This window comes from Olea europaea, unplaced genomic scaffold (genome assembly GCF_002742605.1).
Source record: "Olea europaea var. sylvestris unplaced genomic scaffold, O_europaea_v1 scaffold1023, whole genome shotgun sequence".
NCBI classification, from domain to species: Eukaryota; Viridiplantae; Streptophyta; class Magnoliopsida; order Lamiales; family Oleaceae; genus Olea; species Olea europaea.
Genome location: NW_019227558.1, coordinates 481,440 through 501,758, shown reverse-complemented (window position 1 = coordinate 501,758; position 20,319 = coordinate 481,440). Strand labels below are relative to the sequence as shown.

The 20,319-nt window shown below is 34.6% G+C and overlaps 2 protein-coding genes across 7 annotated transcripts; one reads left to right on the top strand and one right to left on the bottom strand.

The window, feature by feature from the left end:
• Positions 1–4,821: 4,821 nt before the first annotated feature.
• On the bottom strand, positions 4,822–5,521 carry LOC111372721 (monothiol glutaredoxin-S2-like). Its single transcript, XM_022995108.1, has one exon. It carries the CDS (start codon positions 5,478–5,480, stop codon positions 5,094–5,096), a length of 387 nt encoding a protein of 128 aa, XP_022850876.1. The 5' UTR covers positions 5,481–5,521; the 3' UTR covers positions 4,822–5,093.
• Positions 5,522–12,277: 6,756 nt separating this feature from the next.
• Positions 12,278–17,147, top strand: LOC111372750 (transcription factor VOZ1). Of its 6 annotated transcripts, XM_022995144.1 has the most exons (6): positions 12,289–12,423; positions 12,990–13,015; positions 13,114–13,386; positions 13,842–13,988; positions 15,572–16,100; positions 16,221–17,147. In XM_022995144.1, the coding sequence occupies exons 3-6, from the start codon at positions 13,156–13,158 to the stop codon at positions 16,751–16,753; spliced, it is 1,440 nt and encodes a 479-aa protein (XP_022850912.1). In that variant the 5' UTR covers positions 12,289–12,423; positions 12,990–13,015; positions 13,114–13,155; the 3' UTR covers positions 16,754–17,147. The 6 variants fall into 6 exon arrangements, with proteins under 6 accessions (XP_022850915.1, XP_022850911.1, XP_022850912.1 ...); XM_022995147.1 differs by lacking the exon at positions 12,990–13,015 and having other exon boundaries at positions 12,278–12,423; positions 13,842–13,985; XM_022995143.1 differs by lacking the exon at positions 12,990–13,015 and having other exon boundaries at positions 12,278–12,423.
• The last annotated feature ends 3,172 nt before the right edge of the window (positions 17,148–20,319 follow it).

The window sequence follows — 20,319 nt, the reverse complement described above, 5'->3', positions numbered from 1 at the left end:
GGTGCAGCTGTCTCTTGGAAATCGTCTAAACAAACTTGCATCGCAAGATCTACAATGGAATCAGAGTTCATCGCTTTGGACAAAGCAATTGAAGAAGCGCCAGTTTGTTGAGGATATTCCAAGATGGTCAAAGCCTGTGCCTGCAATTTGTGTTTATTGCGATAATCAATCAACAATTGGCAGGGCACAGAGCAATATGTACAATGGTAAGTCTCGCCATATTCGAAGACGACACAATATCATTCGACAACTACTCTCACAAGGTATTATCACTCTGGACTACGCGAAGTCAAATGATAATATTGCGGATCCACTAACCAAAGGGCTAACTCGAGAGCTAGTTGTAAAAGCATCGAGGGGAATGGGCTTGCAGCCTATGACGTTGATAGGTATCATGGTGGAAACCGAACCTAGCTGAATGGAGATCCCATGATCTAGGTTCAAAGGGACAACTAAAACATGTATATCTGTGTAAATCACTAAGAATGTTCTCCTTCTGCTCATTCCTATGGTGCTCACAGTGATTGGAAGATGCAGGTTAAGCTATGTTTTTAATGACCATTAAGCTTTGTTGTGAAAAATTGAGTTAAGAGGTCACCTATGTGAGTGTGAAGTGGGGCCGCTTCTATAAGGATTGGCAAGGCTACATCCTTGAAAAAACACTTGTAGAACCAGCCGACGTGTTCATGGAGAAAACGAACACAACAGTAAGAACTATGCTGTGACTAGAATGGTTCTGTGTGAGATCTATTGTCTTGGTTTACACAAATGGCGAAACAGTTCAAGGCATCAAATCCACTGGTTAGCTAGTAATTCCCGATAGGTTTCACAAGGAAAGGTTCAAAGCTAAATGATACCTATCCTATGTAGGATTGATTCGTTTTACTCTCTCTTTCCTCTTGAGTCTTAGTTTCCATTTTTTCATTCATGTGGAGGATTGTTAGAATTGAATGAAAAATATTGAATGGAAGTAATGAAAAATATTGAATAAAAGTCTCTTTATATGTTGTAATTCAAGTAATTTAAGTCCCTGCATGTTTTTAACTTCTTTATCAATGAATGGTTTAACGGTTTAACTCCTTGATTAATGAGCTAGCTTTTCTTCCATTGGTATAAATAGGAGTCTCTCTAGGTTGGAAAATCACAAGTGAAATGTAAGCTTCTTCCTCTAAGCGACAATCTTCTTTTTCTCACTTTCAAGTTTTTTCTTGTGCTTATAATTTCTTTGTGACATAGAGTATATCACAGCTAGTTCGCAAGCGGTTAACATAGTGCAGCGTGAACCGACAATCGATTGTATCCTGAGAATCGAACACCTATCAAAACCTCTTGCACTCCGGTGAGGCGGCGAATTCAATTTAAGGAAACTGTGAATACATAGGCCTTCAGTTTGATTTGATTATCTAATATTTACCTACACTAAAGCCTCAAAAATAGGCAATCGAAGGTTACAAAATTCAACCACTATAAGAATAAATAAAAAAGAGACTTATCTCCTGAACAGGAATCACAGATCTGCCTCAGACCCACAAGGAATCAATAGACCACATCTCTAACCTCGACACATGAGGACTTTAAACATCACTCAAAAATATATAAGTATTCAGTGGTTAAAACCTTCAAAATACTAATCGAATGAGAAGATCAATTACAAGAAAATAGGGAAGCAGAAAATCCTAGCCAGAGAACACAGAAGAACTCTATTGAACCCTTACTCGAAAAGTCAGATGAATGAATAGTCACAAGGCCAAATGAAGCTTCGAGTCCCTTTTATATCACCAGAGAATGTAACCCTTCATCCAACGGTAGGAATAGTGCTAAGTGTCATCATCAGGCAGAATGCTACTTATAAAGTCGTGTTTTCATAATACGTTTAATAGGCTGAAAATATGGGAGCATCAATACCACAGTTCGAATCACAACACACTCTTTAAAGGATCCCATTCCAACCTAAACACCACTCAATTTACAATCGAACTTGCAAATGTTGTACAATTCAATTACTTCAATCAAGTAGGACTCTATTGGATAAGAATATCCAGCTAGTTCAGTCCCAATAGGAGTGCACTACATAATTCTACTAGGAATGCATTATACCCAACTCTATAAATATAAAGCTTTGGACCATTATTCAGGTTCGTTTTTCATACATAATTTCAGCATAAACTTTTTCACATAATCCTCTTTCTGACTTAAGCGTCGGAGGAAGACGAGAAGAAACCTTGTTGTCTTTGTTTCAGGTACTGAAAGATTACGTTCGTGCTCATTTTCAGTCTTCAAGTTTGAAAATCAGCAGGTGCAACTTTTGGTAGCATCATACACGATATTTGTGAACCTTAGCCCAATCAAAAAAACCTCTTTCATGATATTTGTGAACCATAGCCCAAAAAGAACATGGTTTCTATAAAGAACCTCCTTTCATGATCTTAATAACTTTTTGATCAATTTTTTATTTTCTACTCTACATCTTACCAAGAAATCTTTTTAAAAATTTTAATTTTCAAGTTAAAATTTTTTTTTTAACTGTATTTGTATCCAACGAACGAATGAGAAGATCAATTACAAGAAAATAGGGAAGCAGAAAATCCTAGCCAGAGAACACAGAAGAACTCTATTGAACCCTTACTCGAAAAGTCAGATGAATGAATAGTCACAAGGCCAAATGAAGCTTCGAGTCCCTTTTATATCACCAGAGAATGTAACCCTTCATCCAACGGTAGGAATAGTGCTAAGTGTCATCATCAGGCAGAATGCTACTTATAAAGTCGTGTTTTCATAATACGTTTAATAGGCTGAAAATATGGGAGCATCAATACCACAGTTCGAATCACAACACACTCTTTAAAGGATCCCATTCCAACCTAAACACCACTCAATTTACAATCGAACTTGCAAATGTTGTACAATTCAATTACTTCAATCAAGTAGGACTCTATTGGATAAGAATATCCAGCTAGTTCAGTCCCAATAGGAGTGCACTACATAATTCTACTAGGAATGCATTATACCCAACTCTATAAATATAAAGCTTTGGACCATTATTCAGGTTCGTTTTTCATACATAATTTCAGCATAAACTTTTTCACATAATCCTCTTTCTGACTTAAGCGTCGGAGGAAGACGAGAAGAAACCTTGTTGTCTTTGTTTCAGGTACTGAAAGATTACGTTCGTGCTCATTTTCAGTCTTCAAGTTTGAAAATCAGCAGGTGCAACTTTTGGTAGCATCATACACGATATTTGTGAACCTTAGCCCAATCAAAAAAACCTCTTTCATGATATTTGTGAACCATAGCCCAAAAAGAACATGGTTTCTATAAAGAACCTCCTTTCACGATCTTAATAACTTTTTGATCAATTTTTTATTTTCTACTAATTGTTTTTGGTTTAAATAGACCCCTGACCATAATTGTGTAATACTCTCATTTATTTTTGCTCACTTAATTAAGGTTTATTGACTACATCTTACCAAGAAATCTTTTTAAAAATTTTAATTTTCAAGTTAAAATTTTTTTTGAACTGTATTTTATCCAACGAACATCAAAAAAGAAAAAGCCATGTAATTCTGATAGTTATAAGAATTGACAAAACAAAAATGATAAATATTATTTATACCTTTGAAAAACTTATTATTCTAGAAAATGTTCCCATTCGTTTTGCCTAATATTTTAAAATTATTGGAGTATTTCTCCACTAAGCAACATAGTTTTACTTTAAATATTTTGTTGTCATTCTCCACTAAGTAACCTTTTGCACGAGAGCACACATTGAATGGTGAGTGAACTTTCTTATTAATTGTTTTTATATAATGATAAAGCCATTAATTATGGACTTTGTAGATTGCCAAATTGCATCAATCCATAATAGATGGATGAATTAATGGAAAATTTTAGTCAAAAGGAATTGTTCTCATTTAATAAATAAATTGAAAATAATAATTAAAATAATGATGATATTGACGTAAAATTTAGCGTAATAAATTATTTTTTGATGATTTTAAAAAAATTGGTGCTTATATATTTTTGAGGAAATTACTAGAAATGTCAACTTTCACATATCTATTTACAAAAATGTCCACCATTGCAAATTCCGGCAAAAATGTCCATTTTGAAATAATTTAGACCAAAATATCCTTGTTAATAATTTATGATTCCACACAAAGACTAAAATAGATATTTTTGTAATTAAAAATTTTATTGGCCAACAAGATTTTGACACATAACCTGCTTTATCTATTTCGAAAGTGCACATGTCAAATCAAAATAAATTCTATTTTTCTCATTGACACACAAATGTCGAGGACTACTTTTTAAGTGTAGAAAAATGTCATGTTCAGAATGAAATGTCATTCTAGACATCTAATATGTCTAGAACAACATTTGAAATGTCAAGAACATTAAATGTTGTGATTTGACATGTATACTTTGAAAATATAAACGGGGTTCAAATATCAAGTACGACATTTGAAATGTTGAGAACATCATTTTAATGTAACTTCTCATAAAAAATACTACTTGAAATCTATGACAAATTGGAAAAAATTAATCGCTTCATTTTTTCATTAAGGGCATAATTACAGTTTGTTACTAAGCCCCCGTTTGGTCCCCATTAAATTTCATTACATTACATTTCATTTTTCTCTTTTTTATTTTTAACCACATAATTTTCTATAAAATACTATTACACGTAAATCAAAAAAATTTCTTCTTTTTCAACCACTCATTTTTTAAAAAAAAAACACTATTCCAACAATTTTTATTTTCAGACATGACGGACAAATGAGGGCTAAATTTAAAAGGTGGACATTTTTGAATTGACACCCATGAAATTGAATTTTTTTTAAAATACCCCTATATCTTTTTGGAGATAAGAAGTCAATATTCAAAGGCAAGAAAGGTGACAAATTAACGGTTCAAAACTGCCACGCAAATAAAGCCAAGTAGTGTAACATTATGAAATCCAACCAAAAAGTAACATATTATTAACGTGTTACTATACTTTTATCGTGTTTAACCTTCTTATTTATTTTTATTTTTTTTAATTTTTTCCTCCGGATACAAAATGAAATAAGTAAAAGAAATGAAAAATGCAAAATTCACAGCCATAAGGCACCAGCTTTTCTTAACAGAGGCACCAGTTCACCGGAAATATGAGCTGCCATAACTTCATCAAGTCCACCAAGCAAATTTCCGCCGACAAAAACTGTCGGAAACGGTGGTGGTGGCCGGTCGGCTATCTCTTCTGGATTATCGATAATCTTCGAAAATTCGTCTATTGTGGCTGCTTCATTCTGCTCATTTATGTCAAATATGGTGGGATTGACGCCATGGCCTTGTAACAAAAGTTTGATAACATGGCACATACAGCACCCACTTCGGGCAAACACCACCACTGGATTCTCAGCCACCAATTTTGTTATACCTGAGTTAGCGGCTGTGGTGGCGGCGGGAAGCAAATCTTTGTACGGGATTGCTTGTTGCATGGTAAGGATCTTAGAGGTGGAGTGAGGGTGGGGTAGAGGGAGGCGAGGGGAGATTAATAGTGGGCGTGGTAAAGTTATATAATAGCAAGGTGGGGGTGGAGGTGACTGTAAGGTCAACGGAAGTGACGTAATTGTGGACGTCATGATTATTGTTGGGGGTGGGGCTGGGGTGCACCGAGTCTTTAATTAAGCCTAGACAGATTCCAAAATTTGGATTTTGTGGACGGCTTTCAAATTGGTGCGTTAGGCATTAGTCTTTGATACATTACGTTGCAATAGACTTTGGCTTTAAATTGGTCAATTTGGCTCAAGTTTAATTGATATGTTAAAATCATCCTTTTAGAATAACACAGAAGGGGGGCATCACCCGGTCCAATAGACTGGATTATTCCAGCCAGCCCGAGTTCCTCCAATAGGGCATACTCTACCGATGGGGTATCCAAGCCCGATAAGACCATTGAATAGCTGCGTACATTTATGTCTCTCCACTTGCTCTCCTTCATCTTTCCACTAGCTAGTCGGGTACTGTATTTGCATACTTCATTTAAGACAGAAAAAATAAAGGCTGGTTGATATATATAAGGTGGACTGGGTCCCTCCTCTCCTCTTCCTCCGCCCCTATCCTGGGAGAAGCCATATCTTTGAGATTGATGCTTCGGCCAGAAAAGGAAAAGTTTATAGACATCTCGACTACGAACTATAGACAGAAAAAAAGGGACTCAGGCTTCCTATTCAGGTACGAGTCGAGTAGGAAGCACTTTTGGAAGAGGATTTCTCCCCAAAGCGGGCTAGATTATAATTCAATTAAAGTTCGAGCTTTACATTTAGCAGTTTATGAGTACCAATCAGACTGAGTATGGGATACGATGTATGAAAAAGAGTGAATAACATTGTTCATCTTCAGAGGAATAATTTGCTGTGAAGGTTGGATATGTTGATTTTGAGTTGAGAGAATTCAGATCTTGTCTAAAATCTTTTGTCAATTCTCAAACAATTGCTCTATCTGTTCTCAAATCGAATTTTATTTATATAGGCGGAATATTTATTCCCCTCTTTGAATATAAGATGATGGTTAGCTGATGTCAAGAAGTTATTCAAATAAAACGAAAGCTTGATGTCTATACTTATCTATTTATCACTTTGTTAGCTTTCGCAATTATGACAAACTTCTGGTCCTTCGATTTGTAAAATTTTGTCACTTGTACATTGCTTTTTACCACTTTGTTAACAGAAAAATGTGTTGGCAACAAATTATTTATTGAAAAGACTGCATTTTTTCTTTTCGATTTGTCAAATGAAAAATTGCCACATGGTATTCTGTCAAAAAACTATCAAAGGCAACGCATACCAAGTATGATTGTTGATTTGTATTTTTATTGTTTTAAAATTGGACAAAATTATCTATCAGCTTGACATTATCAGCCACGCATGCAATTTGGTCTTTATCTTCTAATGACATTAGCATGTCATCAGATATTAAATCCGACTCTATGCATTGTTTTTTTATTTTTGAGTCAACGTGTATCTATTATTGAATTAACTGAATTTGATAATATTTGATCGGACCCATTACGGGCAATGACGACTTCATATTGAAAACAAATTTAGCGTAATCCAAAGATTGGTTTCTTCTGATTATAAAAATGAAAAACAAAATAAAATAAAAGTGGATGGATGAAGTCTTTCAATTAAGCGAGTACTTTTGGTATTCATTTCTCTTTTAAGTTGCATATGGTCGAACTTTATCATTTTGTTGTAGAAGAGTCTACTTGATTGAACTAGGACGTGTGATTGTTTATTATTTTCTCTTAATGATCAACTTGATTTTGTGCGGTTTGAGTTGAGGTCAACTGGCTCATCTCTATCTATTCTTCTAACTTGTCTCGAGGTGTGTCATAGATATTTTAATATGTAATCAATTTTTTGTTCTTTGTTCTTTCGCGTGAAGATGGTTGCTCAATCTAATATCACATTGAACAACTTCATATAAAAGTTTAAGACGTTTCAACAATGTTTGAGCATTCTCATTTTTTTGGGATAGGATCTTCTGGAAGGACCACTTTTTTTGTTCGTTTGATGAGTAGTTCATTCTATTCACAGAAACTACAGAACCAGTAAAGAAATAAAATAAAAACTGAATCTGAATGCATACAACAATTTCAGTGACTAGAACAGTACCTAAAAGACCTGAAAGCAGCAACCCGAAGCACTGCAGTTAGGAGCTTAATGTACATACAGAATTGGTTAAGCTATATAAATAAATATCTATTGACACTTAAAGGTTACATTGCACCCCTTGGAATTGGCTCTCTTCAATATGCCTCCGGTACATTTTTGTTTAGCTGATATTGATAGAAATGATTCAGGCTCCGACGTTGGAGAAGGGGAACTACGTAGAAGACCTGAAGATGGGCATTTCAAGATTCCTTTTAAGGGCTTTATTGACATACAAACGATGTCTTTTCTTGAATGGTCGCTTAAATTGCCCTTCCAACCTTCTTCATTAACAAGATCATTAGTGGATGATTCCTTTTTAACCCTGGAATGTGAAGCATCCTCTATGACTTTGGCATGTATAAGAAAGTTGCTGAAAGGATCCTCCTCACATTTCATCTTGACAGGAACATTATTGTCACCAAACATATCCTCTGTTTTTCTTATTTCAACACGCGTGTATTCATCGTCCTCCTCAACTTGATATTTAGGTTTTTCCTTCTTAACTTTCGGCAGTTTGAACCATCCTTCTTTTAACAAAGAAAGAGAATTCAGATTCTTAAGAAAAGAGCTTTTCTTGGGTGAGGGTGAGGGTGAGGGTGAATCCTTCAATTTCTTCTTGTCACTGGCTCCTAACAATCCCATAGCAATAATGCTGGTAATAAAAAGCTGACAAATTGCACATTTAATTTGCTCGTGTCTCTCAAAAGACGAAGCCTCTGTCAAGCCGGTCATTCTCTTGATCCCAAGAACTTTTCGTGCCAAATCAGCAAGCTCCCGTCTTTTATACTTGGGATCTTTAAGAATTTCTGCAGCTAGATAACCAATATCCACTTTGCTTTTGTTCAATCCCAATTCTTCAAATGGGAACAAATCTTTCTTCTCAGGAATACCAAAGCCAACAAAACGAATTCTTTCATCCATGAGAAATTTTAGGATCGAAGGAGGCAACTCGTCCCCTTGACGAAACCTGAGGATCACACAACCAACACCAAAGCATAATAACATTAACAGTACGGATGGATCACGAGGATGGCACATGACATCAAGGCCAACAACCGGTGGATGGTCCCAAATCTTTCCGTCTGGGAAGAGAAAATCCATCATGCATAATTCTTCAAAATCCTTAGCTTTGAATGTGATCCCTTCAAGCTTAACTTCAAAGCAATTGGTTTTCAAGAACACAGTTCCTGCCATTTCAATGTGAATTCAATGGAAAACAATGCAACTAATTCTTACAAAGCATTAATGGCAATACACAGGGAATTTTATCAAACACGAAAGGGGCCAAATGAAAAACTCTTTCAAGAAAGAATAGCGTCTGAATCAATTCAACCCCCACAATACAGGGAAGTTAAATGAGGAGAAAAAACCATTGATTTTTCGAGTTTAATAAGGTTTTTCTGTTCTGGATATGTTACAAATTACATCCACAAAATTCCAACTGATATTGGGGGTTTAGCTCAGCCATTCAACTAAATTAACGGTCCTTCACAAATAAAGCAATTCCACTAAGGTTTTAGGTAAATTTCATATTGTGTTTGGTATACATAATTTATAGACCCCACCTCATGTGAGGAATGTGGACACCCCTATGTACATAAATTATTTACACCAAGACTTTTCCTTATTATATTTCTTGAAAGTTCACATCCGGAATAATCCTACAATAAAATCATAACTCCTCGAATTGTGTCCACCCTCTAAACTAAAACTTGATTTGTGACTTTATAGCTATTTGAACTAGGGGCGAATCTAGGATTTTAAGTCAGCACGAGAAATCGTCAATTATCGCCACAATAAAATATTACGAATCAGTTTGATGCTCCTTTTTTATGCAAAAAATGCATTTTGGAATAGTGATTTGATGGAGAAAGTGTTATTAAAAATAAAGAATAAATTTGAATTTGTGTGTAATATTATTTTATTGAAGAATGTGTGGTTGAAAAAAATATATATTTTGGAAAAAAATAAGGAAATGAAACATGGCCTAAAATTTAAATATAACAATTATTTTGTTCAAAATGAATATATATAATTCTGTTATACATATTAACTGTATTTACCAAATGATATTATGGCCGAGTTTTGCATAATTCAAAAGAAGAGTAATATTTACTTCATTTGAAAAATAATTCATAATAATTCAAGTCATATTTTTAGATACCCATTTTTGCAATTTCATTCCCGTCTACGTACCCAAAAAATACTATATCACGAGGTAATATTCATTTGGCTAAAACTTAACATATATTATTCTGTTCGATTAAATTTCGAAAGTAAGCAAGTGCCACAATGGTTTATCTCTCCATAATGCTAAAGAGAGATGACATGTTCGAATCCTCTCCATATTTCATTGATTTTGGTAAAAAGGGTAGAAATAAAAATATTGCACTAATAGTTGGTTGGAAAGAGATTTGAACTCCGAACTTCCAACGTGAATTGGCAACCTCCAATGAATTGAGCAACAAGGGATGGATGTAAACGAAGTGAATTACCACTTATATAGGTTAAAAAGTATATCTATTATCGACAACAAAAATAGCTCCCGGTGGATCCAAATAGGGCGACCGCCCTGGCTCGCCAAACCCCTAGATCCGCCCCTAATTTGAACATGTTCTCTTTAAAAGTCGGTGTTTGAAAGTAAGCTCCATCAATTACATAATAACAGTGGGTAAGAATAGCATGCAGTCTTGTTAGGAGGACTTTTATCAATGAAAATCATGGAGGGCAAGTTAGCAAGGACCTATTGCATGTTCCAGATTGATATAGATCAATTCGAAGAGAAGATTCTAGACCAATTAGAAAATAAAATGAATATGAAGTATGTGCAAAAACGTAAAAGATGTACAAAAATGCATATAACTTTCTGCTCGATTGTCAAATTTTTGCCCATGTGTATAATTTGAAGCGTCTTTCGATTGTGCACAAGTTTGTCGGATGATTATGTCAAATTTTGGGGGTCAAAGTCGGTTGTTTAGAATTTATTTTTGCGTTTTTTATATTTTGAATTAGTTTAAGGGTATTTTCGTTATTTTGTAGTATTTTAGTTTTATTCAAATTTGTTTTGTAGTTTTTCTAATTTATTTTGCCTTTAAAATTAGAGTTTTGTTTTGTTTAGAAGTTTATGTTATATCATTCATTGTACAGTAAAGACATTAATTTTTTTTTTGAATTAATCATAATGTGAAAATTTTCACTTTCTATATTGTTCTTAACTAAACAGAATTTATCAAATATTTTCCCTATTTACGTCATTCAAACTATTCGAACTTATAAAAAATTTATATTCTTTGTAGCGTTCAATATATTCATAATAAGGTTCATAATTTTTGTAATCGCGGAATCAGCATATTATCGACGATTGTATTAGTTCAATAAATTATTGGGTCAAGTTTCAAATCGGAATTTTAACTTTCTTGAGGTTTTGAATCAATCTTATGTGAATTTCGTATTTCCTATTGCTACGTGAGTTCACATCATTTATGATGGATGAGACGACTTACTCTTCATATGTATTTGTCAAAATTTCTATCTCCAACTAGACATAGAAAAAAGTAATTACAATCGCCTAAACTAAATTGAAAACCAATCAGAACTCACTAATTTTATTTGGTCAAATCGTGATGACTAACGAACCTATTCCTCGTGCAAGATTCTAAACATTAAGAATGTAATTGGTTTACGTTGTTTGAGACAAATTTTCAAAATCTTATAGCCACTAAATATTTATTACGAGTTCAAAGATCTTGGACCTTTTTTTAAAAAAAAAAATGTGTAAAGATGCTTCTTATCTCTAAATACTTGTGTGTATTGGACATAATTTCTCCTTTTAATTATGTTCTCTGTGATGTGGGATCAAGAATTGACAATGGAGAATCTTTTGTTGTTAGTGGTTGCACCTTTATTCGTTTCTTGCCCTCATCATTTTCTTTTCCCCTTATTCGAACGGGGCATTTTAATGAACGATTGGATGACTTACTCAAGACTTAAACCTAATTTATTTAAAGTAATAAAAATATATCTTTACCCTCTTTTATACTTTTGTGGACAACTTTTATCTCTAAACAACATTGTCTCTAACCTTTCATTTTTTGGCCCCCCATGGTACTATGATTTTTGTTCAAAATTTTATAATTTGTCATGTGCAATTCCCTTACTTGACCAAGTAAGGTAATAATGTTTGAATATTATTTCAATTATAAAAAAGTTGAAAAAAAAACTGTCATCTTCTTCACATTTTGAATGATTTTTCTTAATAATGCAAACTAGTTTGTCTACATTGGTTTCGATAAAAATGAGATTTTTAGAAAATTTTGATAAAAGTTGATGAAAGACGTAATTAAAAGTAGATAAAAAAAAGTTATGAATTTCATAAAATGTATGATTAAAAATGAATTTTAGAAAATGGGAATAAATTGTGGGACTTTCAATTTGTTCTTATCGTTTGTAATTAAGATTCGCCAAACATGCCATAGAGAAACGGAGAGGTCGATCAAAACTTTACCACAAAAGTTCAAGGGTAAAATTGGCAATCTACACCGATATACACCTACGACCTCCATCCCCATGCCCGCCTCTGTCCTCTATTTCGTTGCTTTTGCCGCGTATACATATGACTTTAACCCCTTTTCCAATCCTTTGCCAATTGCCAGCACAAAGAGAGAGAAAATTCATAGAAAACACAATTGAATTGTTTACTTTCTCCCACTGCTTTCAATTCTAAAAGGTAATAGCCATTCTCGATTTCTCACTCACATTCACAGAGCAAAAAACTGTGTTCTTTAGCTATATTTTTTCGTGGAAGAATGATCGACTTTTAGTCAAAAAGTATTCGGTGATTCTGTTTCGACTTTAAGTTTGTAATATTTTGGTTTGCTTAACTCTCGATCTCATTCTGTTTTGAAAACCCTAGATTTTTGGAGAAACAACACTGATTTGCTTCCAAATCAGCGTTCTAGTACGCGATTTTTAGTAAATAAATATCGGTAATAATGGGTTTTATTTGACGTTTCTAAAACCGACCTACTTTACCTTTTTCTTTTTCTTTTTTTAATAGTGGGGGATTCGAGTTTTTTTATGAAAATTCTAGTTTGTATTTTCGCGATCTTGGCCAAAAAAAAAATTCTCGTTGAAGTGGCTAGTTTAGTGCTTGTACTTTGTTTCTGAGTCTGGGTCTCTGCAATTTGAGGATTTGATACGTGAGTGTGAATTTTTCACTTTTGTATTGCCATTCTGCTTTAAAATTACTGCGATTTAGTTTCTTACAACCTCTTTATTCTGTAATTTTTGTAGGCTTTCAGATTTTCCCTTTATTCTTTGTGGGTTAAGGCGGCCAAGCCTCATCTGTTCTGCCTTTGATCGTTTATTTATTTATTTGGATTTTAGTTGTAAATTGTCTGTTTTGCCACGCTTGCAGGTGATTGTGAAGATCTGAGTAGTATTTTTTTCTACTACTTTGATGGGGAAGGGTTCAAAGAGGGGTGCATGCGATTCTGCATCACATAGTCTCTTCAAGGACAAAGCAAAAAATCGTGTGGACGATCTACAGGGTATGTTCAGCAATCTGCAATCTGCCAGGAAGGAGAGCCGCACAATTGATGTTGCTGTGCTTGAAGAGCAGGTTCATCAGATGCTTCGGGAATGGAAGGCCGAGCTGAACGAGCCCTCCCCAGCTTCATCACTGCAGCAGGTAGCTATACCATTCGTGCCTCCTTTAATTCAAGTCATATTCCTATCTTGTAATGGTGAATATATACATCACAAACTCCTGATTTGTTGTTAGGTACAGCTTTATCGTGAAGTCATTGAGTGTAGGTATTTCTCAACATCTGGGAAACTGATCTAGTGATAATTAAGTATTTGTATGCGTGTTGTAGCATTCTGATCTGATGTTTAGTATATGTGTGCATATGAAATTGTTGGCTCCAAGTTTCTTCGTGTTTATAATATAAGTTCTGCTTATCAAAATTATACATGGTTGGGGGTCCATGATGTTTATGGATAATGGATACACGTCTGTGCTTATCAATCTCGGCCATGCGTTGCAATAATGAAAGACTATTTTAGTAGGTGTATTATTGTTTCGTGGACATGAGAATTGGAATCTTGAAATGTAGTTTTGAATGATTATTATGATTTATGTAGGGAGGGAGTCTGGGCATGATTTCACCAGATATTTGTAGGCTACTGCTGCTTTCTGAAGAAGAAGATGATGCAACCAGTGCATTAGCTGCACCAAAGCCGGAGCCTGATGTGCAAAAAGTCATGAATGGGTCTACATCTCAGGAGGTGGTATTATCTTTCACTTTAGCTTGGAGTTATATGTTTAAAAATGATTATTTCTTTGCTAGTAACTTTCTTTTTATTTAGAAACAAAATTGCCAAACTTAGAAGAAAGCTTTTGTCTATTATAATTTGGGATTGCTGGTTTATCTTTTATTTTTCATTTTCTATCTTTATGGTTCTTTTGTTCTCTTTTTCCCTGTATTTTTGTGGGGGCATGTTGGGGAATGCATACTTTCTATAGATATGTTTACTAATGGATAAAGTTGTAATTTTTTATTATTCTTTTTTGGGTTACTACGACCACAAGTTAGTACATTATTTAAAAAATATTGTGCAACTATTATGCCATAGATATTTCATATGTGATTAAATGCTTTATGCCTCTTTGAAATTTTTCCTCGCATGTGGTCAGTGGTGGTGGCCTTTCCTAAAATAAAACTTTATTCTGTTTGTCTTGTTTTTATATTACACGACTTATGCACACTTATATATATGATCTATCTTTGATAAGAATAATTCTATGTTGACCATCAGCATGTAATTTCATTTTCAAATTATGATATATATATTCCTCTCTCTCCATGACTTACAAATCTTTTATACAATGGTTTCTGTTTCTTAATTGTACAAACTCGTAGTTGCTAAGATTGATGTTGCGTTCCAACCAGATGAAATTAACTGTGGCTTGTGTACCCAGGTTTCATTAACTGGGCAGAAATTCTTTATAATAGCCTGTTGAATTTGCAATTTCTTTTGTTTCCTCTGTAGTTTCTCAACGTTCCTGTGTCAAGTGAGCCTTTTCATTCATCAAACTGAACCCCCCCCCCCCCCCCCCCCCCGGGGGATTCTGTCTCTTTTTCCCTTCAACAATCACTAACTGGTTCACTACGTGCTACCCCGAGCATCCCATTTTCTTCTGATTTGTTGAGTATTTAGATGGAAATTAAGTAGTCTTTCATTTTTCTGAATGACTCTAGCTGAGGTCTTCTGCTCACGAACTGGTTCGCCATGCGTTTTTCTGAAATTCATTTTTCTTACAATGTGTTGAACATGTTCGCAGAAATCAAGTTGATTTTCATTTTCCACATTATTCTAGCTGAGGTCCTTACCAGTGAACATTAATAGTCATCCCATCTTCTTAATTAACTTGTTCTCTTACAAGAGGAACCTCTCCCCTGCCAATAAATGATTTACAGTGTTGCTCCCTCTGTTTGTGGGCCTAAACTGATGAACTCTTTGGCTAATCCAAGCTAGTTTCTTTTTACCCCTCTCCATTTGTTCTATATGGTAGTTCCCTATTCTATGTGCTATTTTTATTTTTAGAAAAACCAAGAACTACCAGATCATTCTTTATGGTATACGTGTTTTAATTCCCATTTTCACATGCACTATGAGGTAATCAATTATATTCTTTCTACATGGTTTCCTGTTGATCTTTTTGTTTGTGAAGTTTAAACTAGTTTGTTTCAAATTGCCCCTGTTTACTCATGAAACATAATAAGAATGTCTTGTGCTGTCTTCTTCACTATTTTGAACTTCAAAATGATTCTAATCGGCCGAAGTTCATTCTCTTGTTTGGACCTGTGCAGTGTTTCAATTTACCCAAGGGACCTCAAGAACAAAGCTTCCAGATGGTTGACCAGTGCAAAAGCATGGTTCCAGGAGTTAACAACATGGGGATTAATGTAATTGGTCCTGCAACACAATTGGAATATCATCCATTCCAATTTCAAGACTTTGAACAGAACTACTTGTCTGGGTTTGACAGCACGTGTTTTGTTGGGGAGGATGCTTTGCCTTGTATTTCTGGCTACTCACAAAATATTTGCCCTCCACCTTCTGCTTTCTTAGGGCCAAAATGTGCCCTCTGGGATTGTCCGAGACCTGCACAAGGGTCAGACTGGTGTGAAAAGTCGAATGACTACTGCAGTAATTATCATTCTTGGCTTGCACCTACAGAAGGCTACCCGGGCATGCCTCCTGTCATAAGACCAAAAGGAATTGGCTTAAAGGATAACTTACTATTTTCTGCTCTTAGTGCAAAATCACAAGGAAAAGATGTTGGTATTCCAGAATGTGAAGGTGCAGCTACTGCAAAATCTCCTTGGAATGCACCTGGTTAGTAGTTCCTTGCTGCCTTTTTTCCTATGCCTGCTTATGCCTTAAATCATTTTTGGCAGATAGAAGAATATTTCTATTTTCATTGTAATGACTGATTTTGTTCTTTGGGTTCGTCAGAGCTATTTGATCTTGTGATTATGGAAGGTGAAACAATCAGGGAATGGCTGTTCTTTGACAAGCCTCGCAGAGCGTTTGAGAGTGGTAACAGGAAGCAACGATCATTGCCTGATTATGTTGGACGTGGTTGGCACGAGTCAAGGAAGCAAGTGATGAATGAATTTGGAGGTTTGAAGAGATCCTACTACATGGATCCACAACCCATGGAAAATTATGAGTGGCACCTTTTTGAATATGAAATCAACAAATATGATGCATGTGCTTTGTATAGATTGGAAATCAAGCGAGTAGATGGGAAAAAGATTCCTAAAGGGAAATCAAGTAATGATTCTGTGGCTGATCTGCAAAAGCAAATGGGAAGACTGACTGCTGAATTTCCACCTGTCAGCAAGCGCCCTGTTAAGGGATATGGAAAGGTGAATACGAAGGACAGAACTGGTGGCATTTATCCCGCTTCTAATGCAGTGGAGCCTACAGAGGAAGGATTCGATTATTATCTCGTTGACGACTTGAATGGCTACTATTTGACTTGATAGAAAGACATTGATGCATCTGGAATAAGAGATGATTTGCCATTGTAGTGTATATCATTATATCATTCACTGAATCCACTGGGCCATAAGGCAAGGAGTGGAATTTTCAAGTTTCTACTTATTATTGACTTCTGGTCCTTCGCAGGTTCTAGTTTCCCTCTCGAGACCTCAGATTCCTGGGTATAAATAGTTCATTGTCATCTAAAGTACAGTGCACAACTGACTTTTTATCTTGGACCATGTTTTAACTGTTAGTAGACAGCGGCAAATGCCGAGGATGGTTAGATGTGAATGCACTTGGGATATAGAGTATGTAGTTGAAGGTTGACAATATTAGCTGACATGTATGCTATTACTGATCATCATATATGAAGCATATATTATCTTGACTTTACTCTTTATGTTCGCATTGGACTTGTATCGGTAGTTTTCTATGGCGGTATCAGAGTGGGAAATTGTGGGGGTTGTATTTGTGGGTTGATCGCTGCACAGAATTAATAGCTAAGCTGATCATCTCTTATAGCCCCAACAGATGGCTGACTTGTAGCCTTATTTTTCCCTCTATTTGGGGACTTGAGTGATCATCTAACTCATAAATGGTAATTTTACATGTCTTTCTCAGAGCTTCCATGGAATCCGGTCACTTAAATCGATAAGTGTAACTTGACATAGATATTGATTTGAAGAGAGGAGCTTAAATCTGTACTGAAATTGAAGAACAGTCTTTACTAGGTTCTGGATGTGGTTTGCATTTCTGGTAAAGAAATAAGCTTTCCATGGTGGCGTTTTCTACTAGTAGTATAGTATAAGCTTCCGTTTGGCCCCCATTAAGTTCCGTTATATTACATTTCATTTTTCTCTTTTATTTTCTACCACACAATCTTCCATAAAAATAATATTAAGCATATATTGAAAAAATTTCCTACTTTTTCAACTACTTATTTTTCAAAAAAATACTATTCCACTCATTTTAAAAATGGGGGCCAAATAGGGGCTAAATTACAAGTTTGTGTCTTTAGTCACATCTGTTTTTTGTCTCTTGGATAGGGTGTATTTGATTAACTTTTTAGTCACCGCTCATTTCGAGGAATGGTTCTAGGAGATTGACGATCTTGGCACATCAACAATCAAGCCCTTATTTGAGCCCTATTTTAAGGGAAAGAATGTATTTTAAATAGTGATTGATGAGAAATGTGTGGTTAAAAATTAAGAAAAAAAATTTAAGTTTGCGTGTAATATTATTTTATTGAAGAATTTGTAATTGAAATTGAGTTTTGAAAAAATAATTTTTTAGACGAATGAGGCTGAAATAAGGGTTTAATCAATTTTTCGGTATAAATTGTAGGGGAGTTGTACTGGATTTAGAATTGCGTACCTTTTCACGAATGACAGTAAGTTATATAGGGCCTGTTTGAACAATATTATTTCAAAAAAATACTTTCTTAAAAAGTTATTTGACATCATTTTAACCACACATTTTTTAATAAAATAATATTATACGCTTATAAAAAAAATTTCCTTATTTTTTAACCACACATTTCTTATCAATACACTATTTAAAAATGTATTATTACCAAAATAATGTGGCTCAAATACCCCAATGGTAAAAAATAGATTACCTTACTCTAGATGTGCCACTAGTAAGTGTTCGGCTCGAACCATAGTAAAGTCTTAAACCAAATCCAAGATATAAAGTTGTCATGATCATATCTAACCCAATTTGATTGGCTCACCATTGCCTAGCAAAATCCAATCAAATAGTACAGATTCATCTTGCAAAGTGTACGCTGCAGAAAAATATAGGGGTAACACAAGCAATTTGGATAGTAGGTTGATTAAATATATTCACACCATATTTTTTTAAAGGGAATTATAAAAAATGACACTTTTTTGAAAATTGCTATAAAACTTGAGGTGCACTAAATTTTATAAAAAAATGTCACTTTTTGGTGGAAAATATCCAAATTACCTTTAATCTCCCCTTTTTAAGAGCATTAAATGCTCATTAATAGTAGTTTCCAATCCAATCAATTGTAATGATTTCATTATTTAATTTATATATTATAATGATTTGGTAAATGTATATTATATTGTATAATATGAAATTACTAAAAAAAAAAAAAAGACGTAAAAAAATTTCAGGAAGCAAAAAAAAAAGATAAAAGAAGCAAAATAATTATAGTTTACATCAAATACATCCCTTCTTGAAGAAACCCTCCATTTTCTTTCATCTTCTTTATTTTTTCATCAACAATATATTGCTATTCAATTTATCATCCATTTGGAGAGGTTAGTTATTACAAATTATTTATATTTTTATGTAATAGCTTATTATTTTTCACATATTAAAAGCAACATGATCATTAAAGTGAAGAAAGCATTTAAAACCATTATTAATGATGATGGTATTGTTTTTTCTTATTCAAATCATTTTAAAGGGGAAATATATCAAAAATATTTAGGCAAATATCAATTATTCCATATTTAATGAAGCAATCATTTGTTTATGGAGATCTGTAGAGCAATGAAATAATTGTTGTAGTTAAGAATTGATTATAACAATTAATATTTCGGAGAAAGTAACAAAAAAAATGCCTTAAACTTGTCGACGGTCTCGACAGTTTATTTGTCAATCTCGACGGTTATAAATGTCGATCTCGACATTTAGAAACTGTCGAGATTGACAGATAAACTGTCGGGATAGAGTTTTAAACTGTCAAAATCGACAGTTGAAAACTGTTGACACCCTTCATTTCACATTCTCCTATTGCATCGGTTTAAATATTCGAAAGTGCCCCTTCGATACTACTACATATCGACATATTGATTGTTCATAATTCTTACCGTTGTAGTCCCTTTATTTTAGGTATGAACACCCATTTGAGATTCGTTGTGTCACATGGGGGAATGTTTATTCACGTGGATGACGAATGGAAGTGGACATGGGACAAAACCACATCCATTTTAGTGCCGAGAAATATTACCCTAGTCAGACTTCTGTTATGGTTGATGACAAACTTGGCATTATCGATCCGCACACCGAAATGAAATTGAAGTTCAAAATCCCGAACATGAATATATCGCCAGTTGAAATACGTGAAGATGAAGACCTCATGTGATACATATCTGTTCATACGGAAACTGCTCTGTGCGTTACTATTTTGGAAAAAAATATGCAAACTGTTGACATGGGGAGGGATACGAATTTGCATGACCATTTGTTTGCCGCAACGGATGTTCACCAGAACTTAGAACACGATGACATTAATCATGAGCCTAGTTCCCCAATGAATAATGCAGTCGAAATGGCGAATTTCGATGATGGGGCTGCACCTGTAGATGATATGTTGGACGACCCATTCAATGGTATTGACGCTGCTAGTATTGTAGACGTTGACACCCGATTGTCACCACAACATATTCGGGGTACAGACTAATGGATTATGGCTGTGGATACAATCGATTTTGTTGAACAGCAAATATTCTTGAGCAAGAAAGAGCTGTACTCGAAAATTCGTGTACTTGCTTTGCAAGACAAGTTCGAATTTCATGTCAGTGGGTCAAGC

What these genes read in the sequence shown, in the direction of transcription:
- LOC111372721 (XM_022995108.1), bottom strand. Translation starts at nt 5,480, where the DNA reads ATGCAACAAGCAATCCCGTACAAAGATTTGCTTCCCGCCGCCACCACA.
- LOC111372750 (XM_022995143.1), top strand. Translation starts at nt 13,156, where the DNA reads ATGGGGAAGGGTTCAAAGAGGGGTGCATGCGATTCTGCATCACATAGT. An exon ending in CAGCTTCATCACTGCAGCAG is followed by an intron (nt 13,387 to 13,841) that starts GTAGCTATACCA and finishes TGATTTATGTAG; the next exon opens with GGAGGGAGTCTGGGCATGAT. An exon ending in GGTCTACATCTCAGGAGGTG is followed by an intron (nt 13,989 to 15,571) that starts GTATTATCTTTC and finishes GGACCTGTGCAG; the next exon opens with TGTTTCAATTTACCCAAGGG.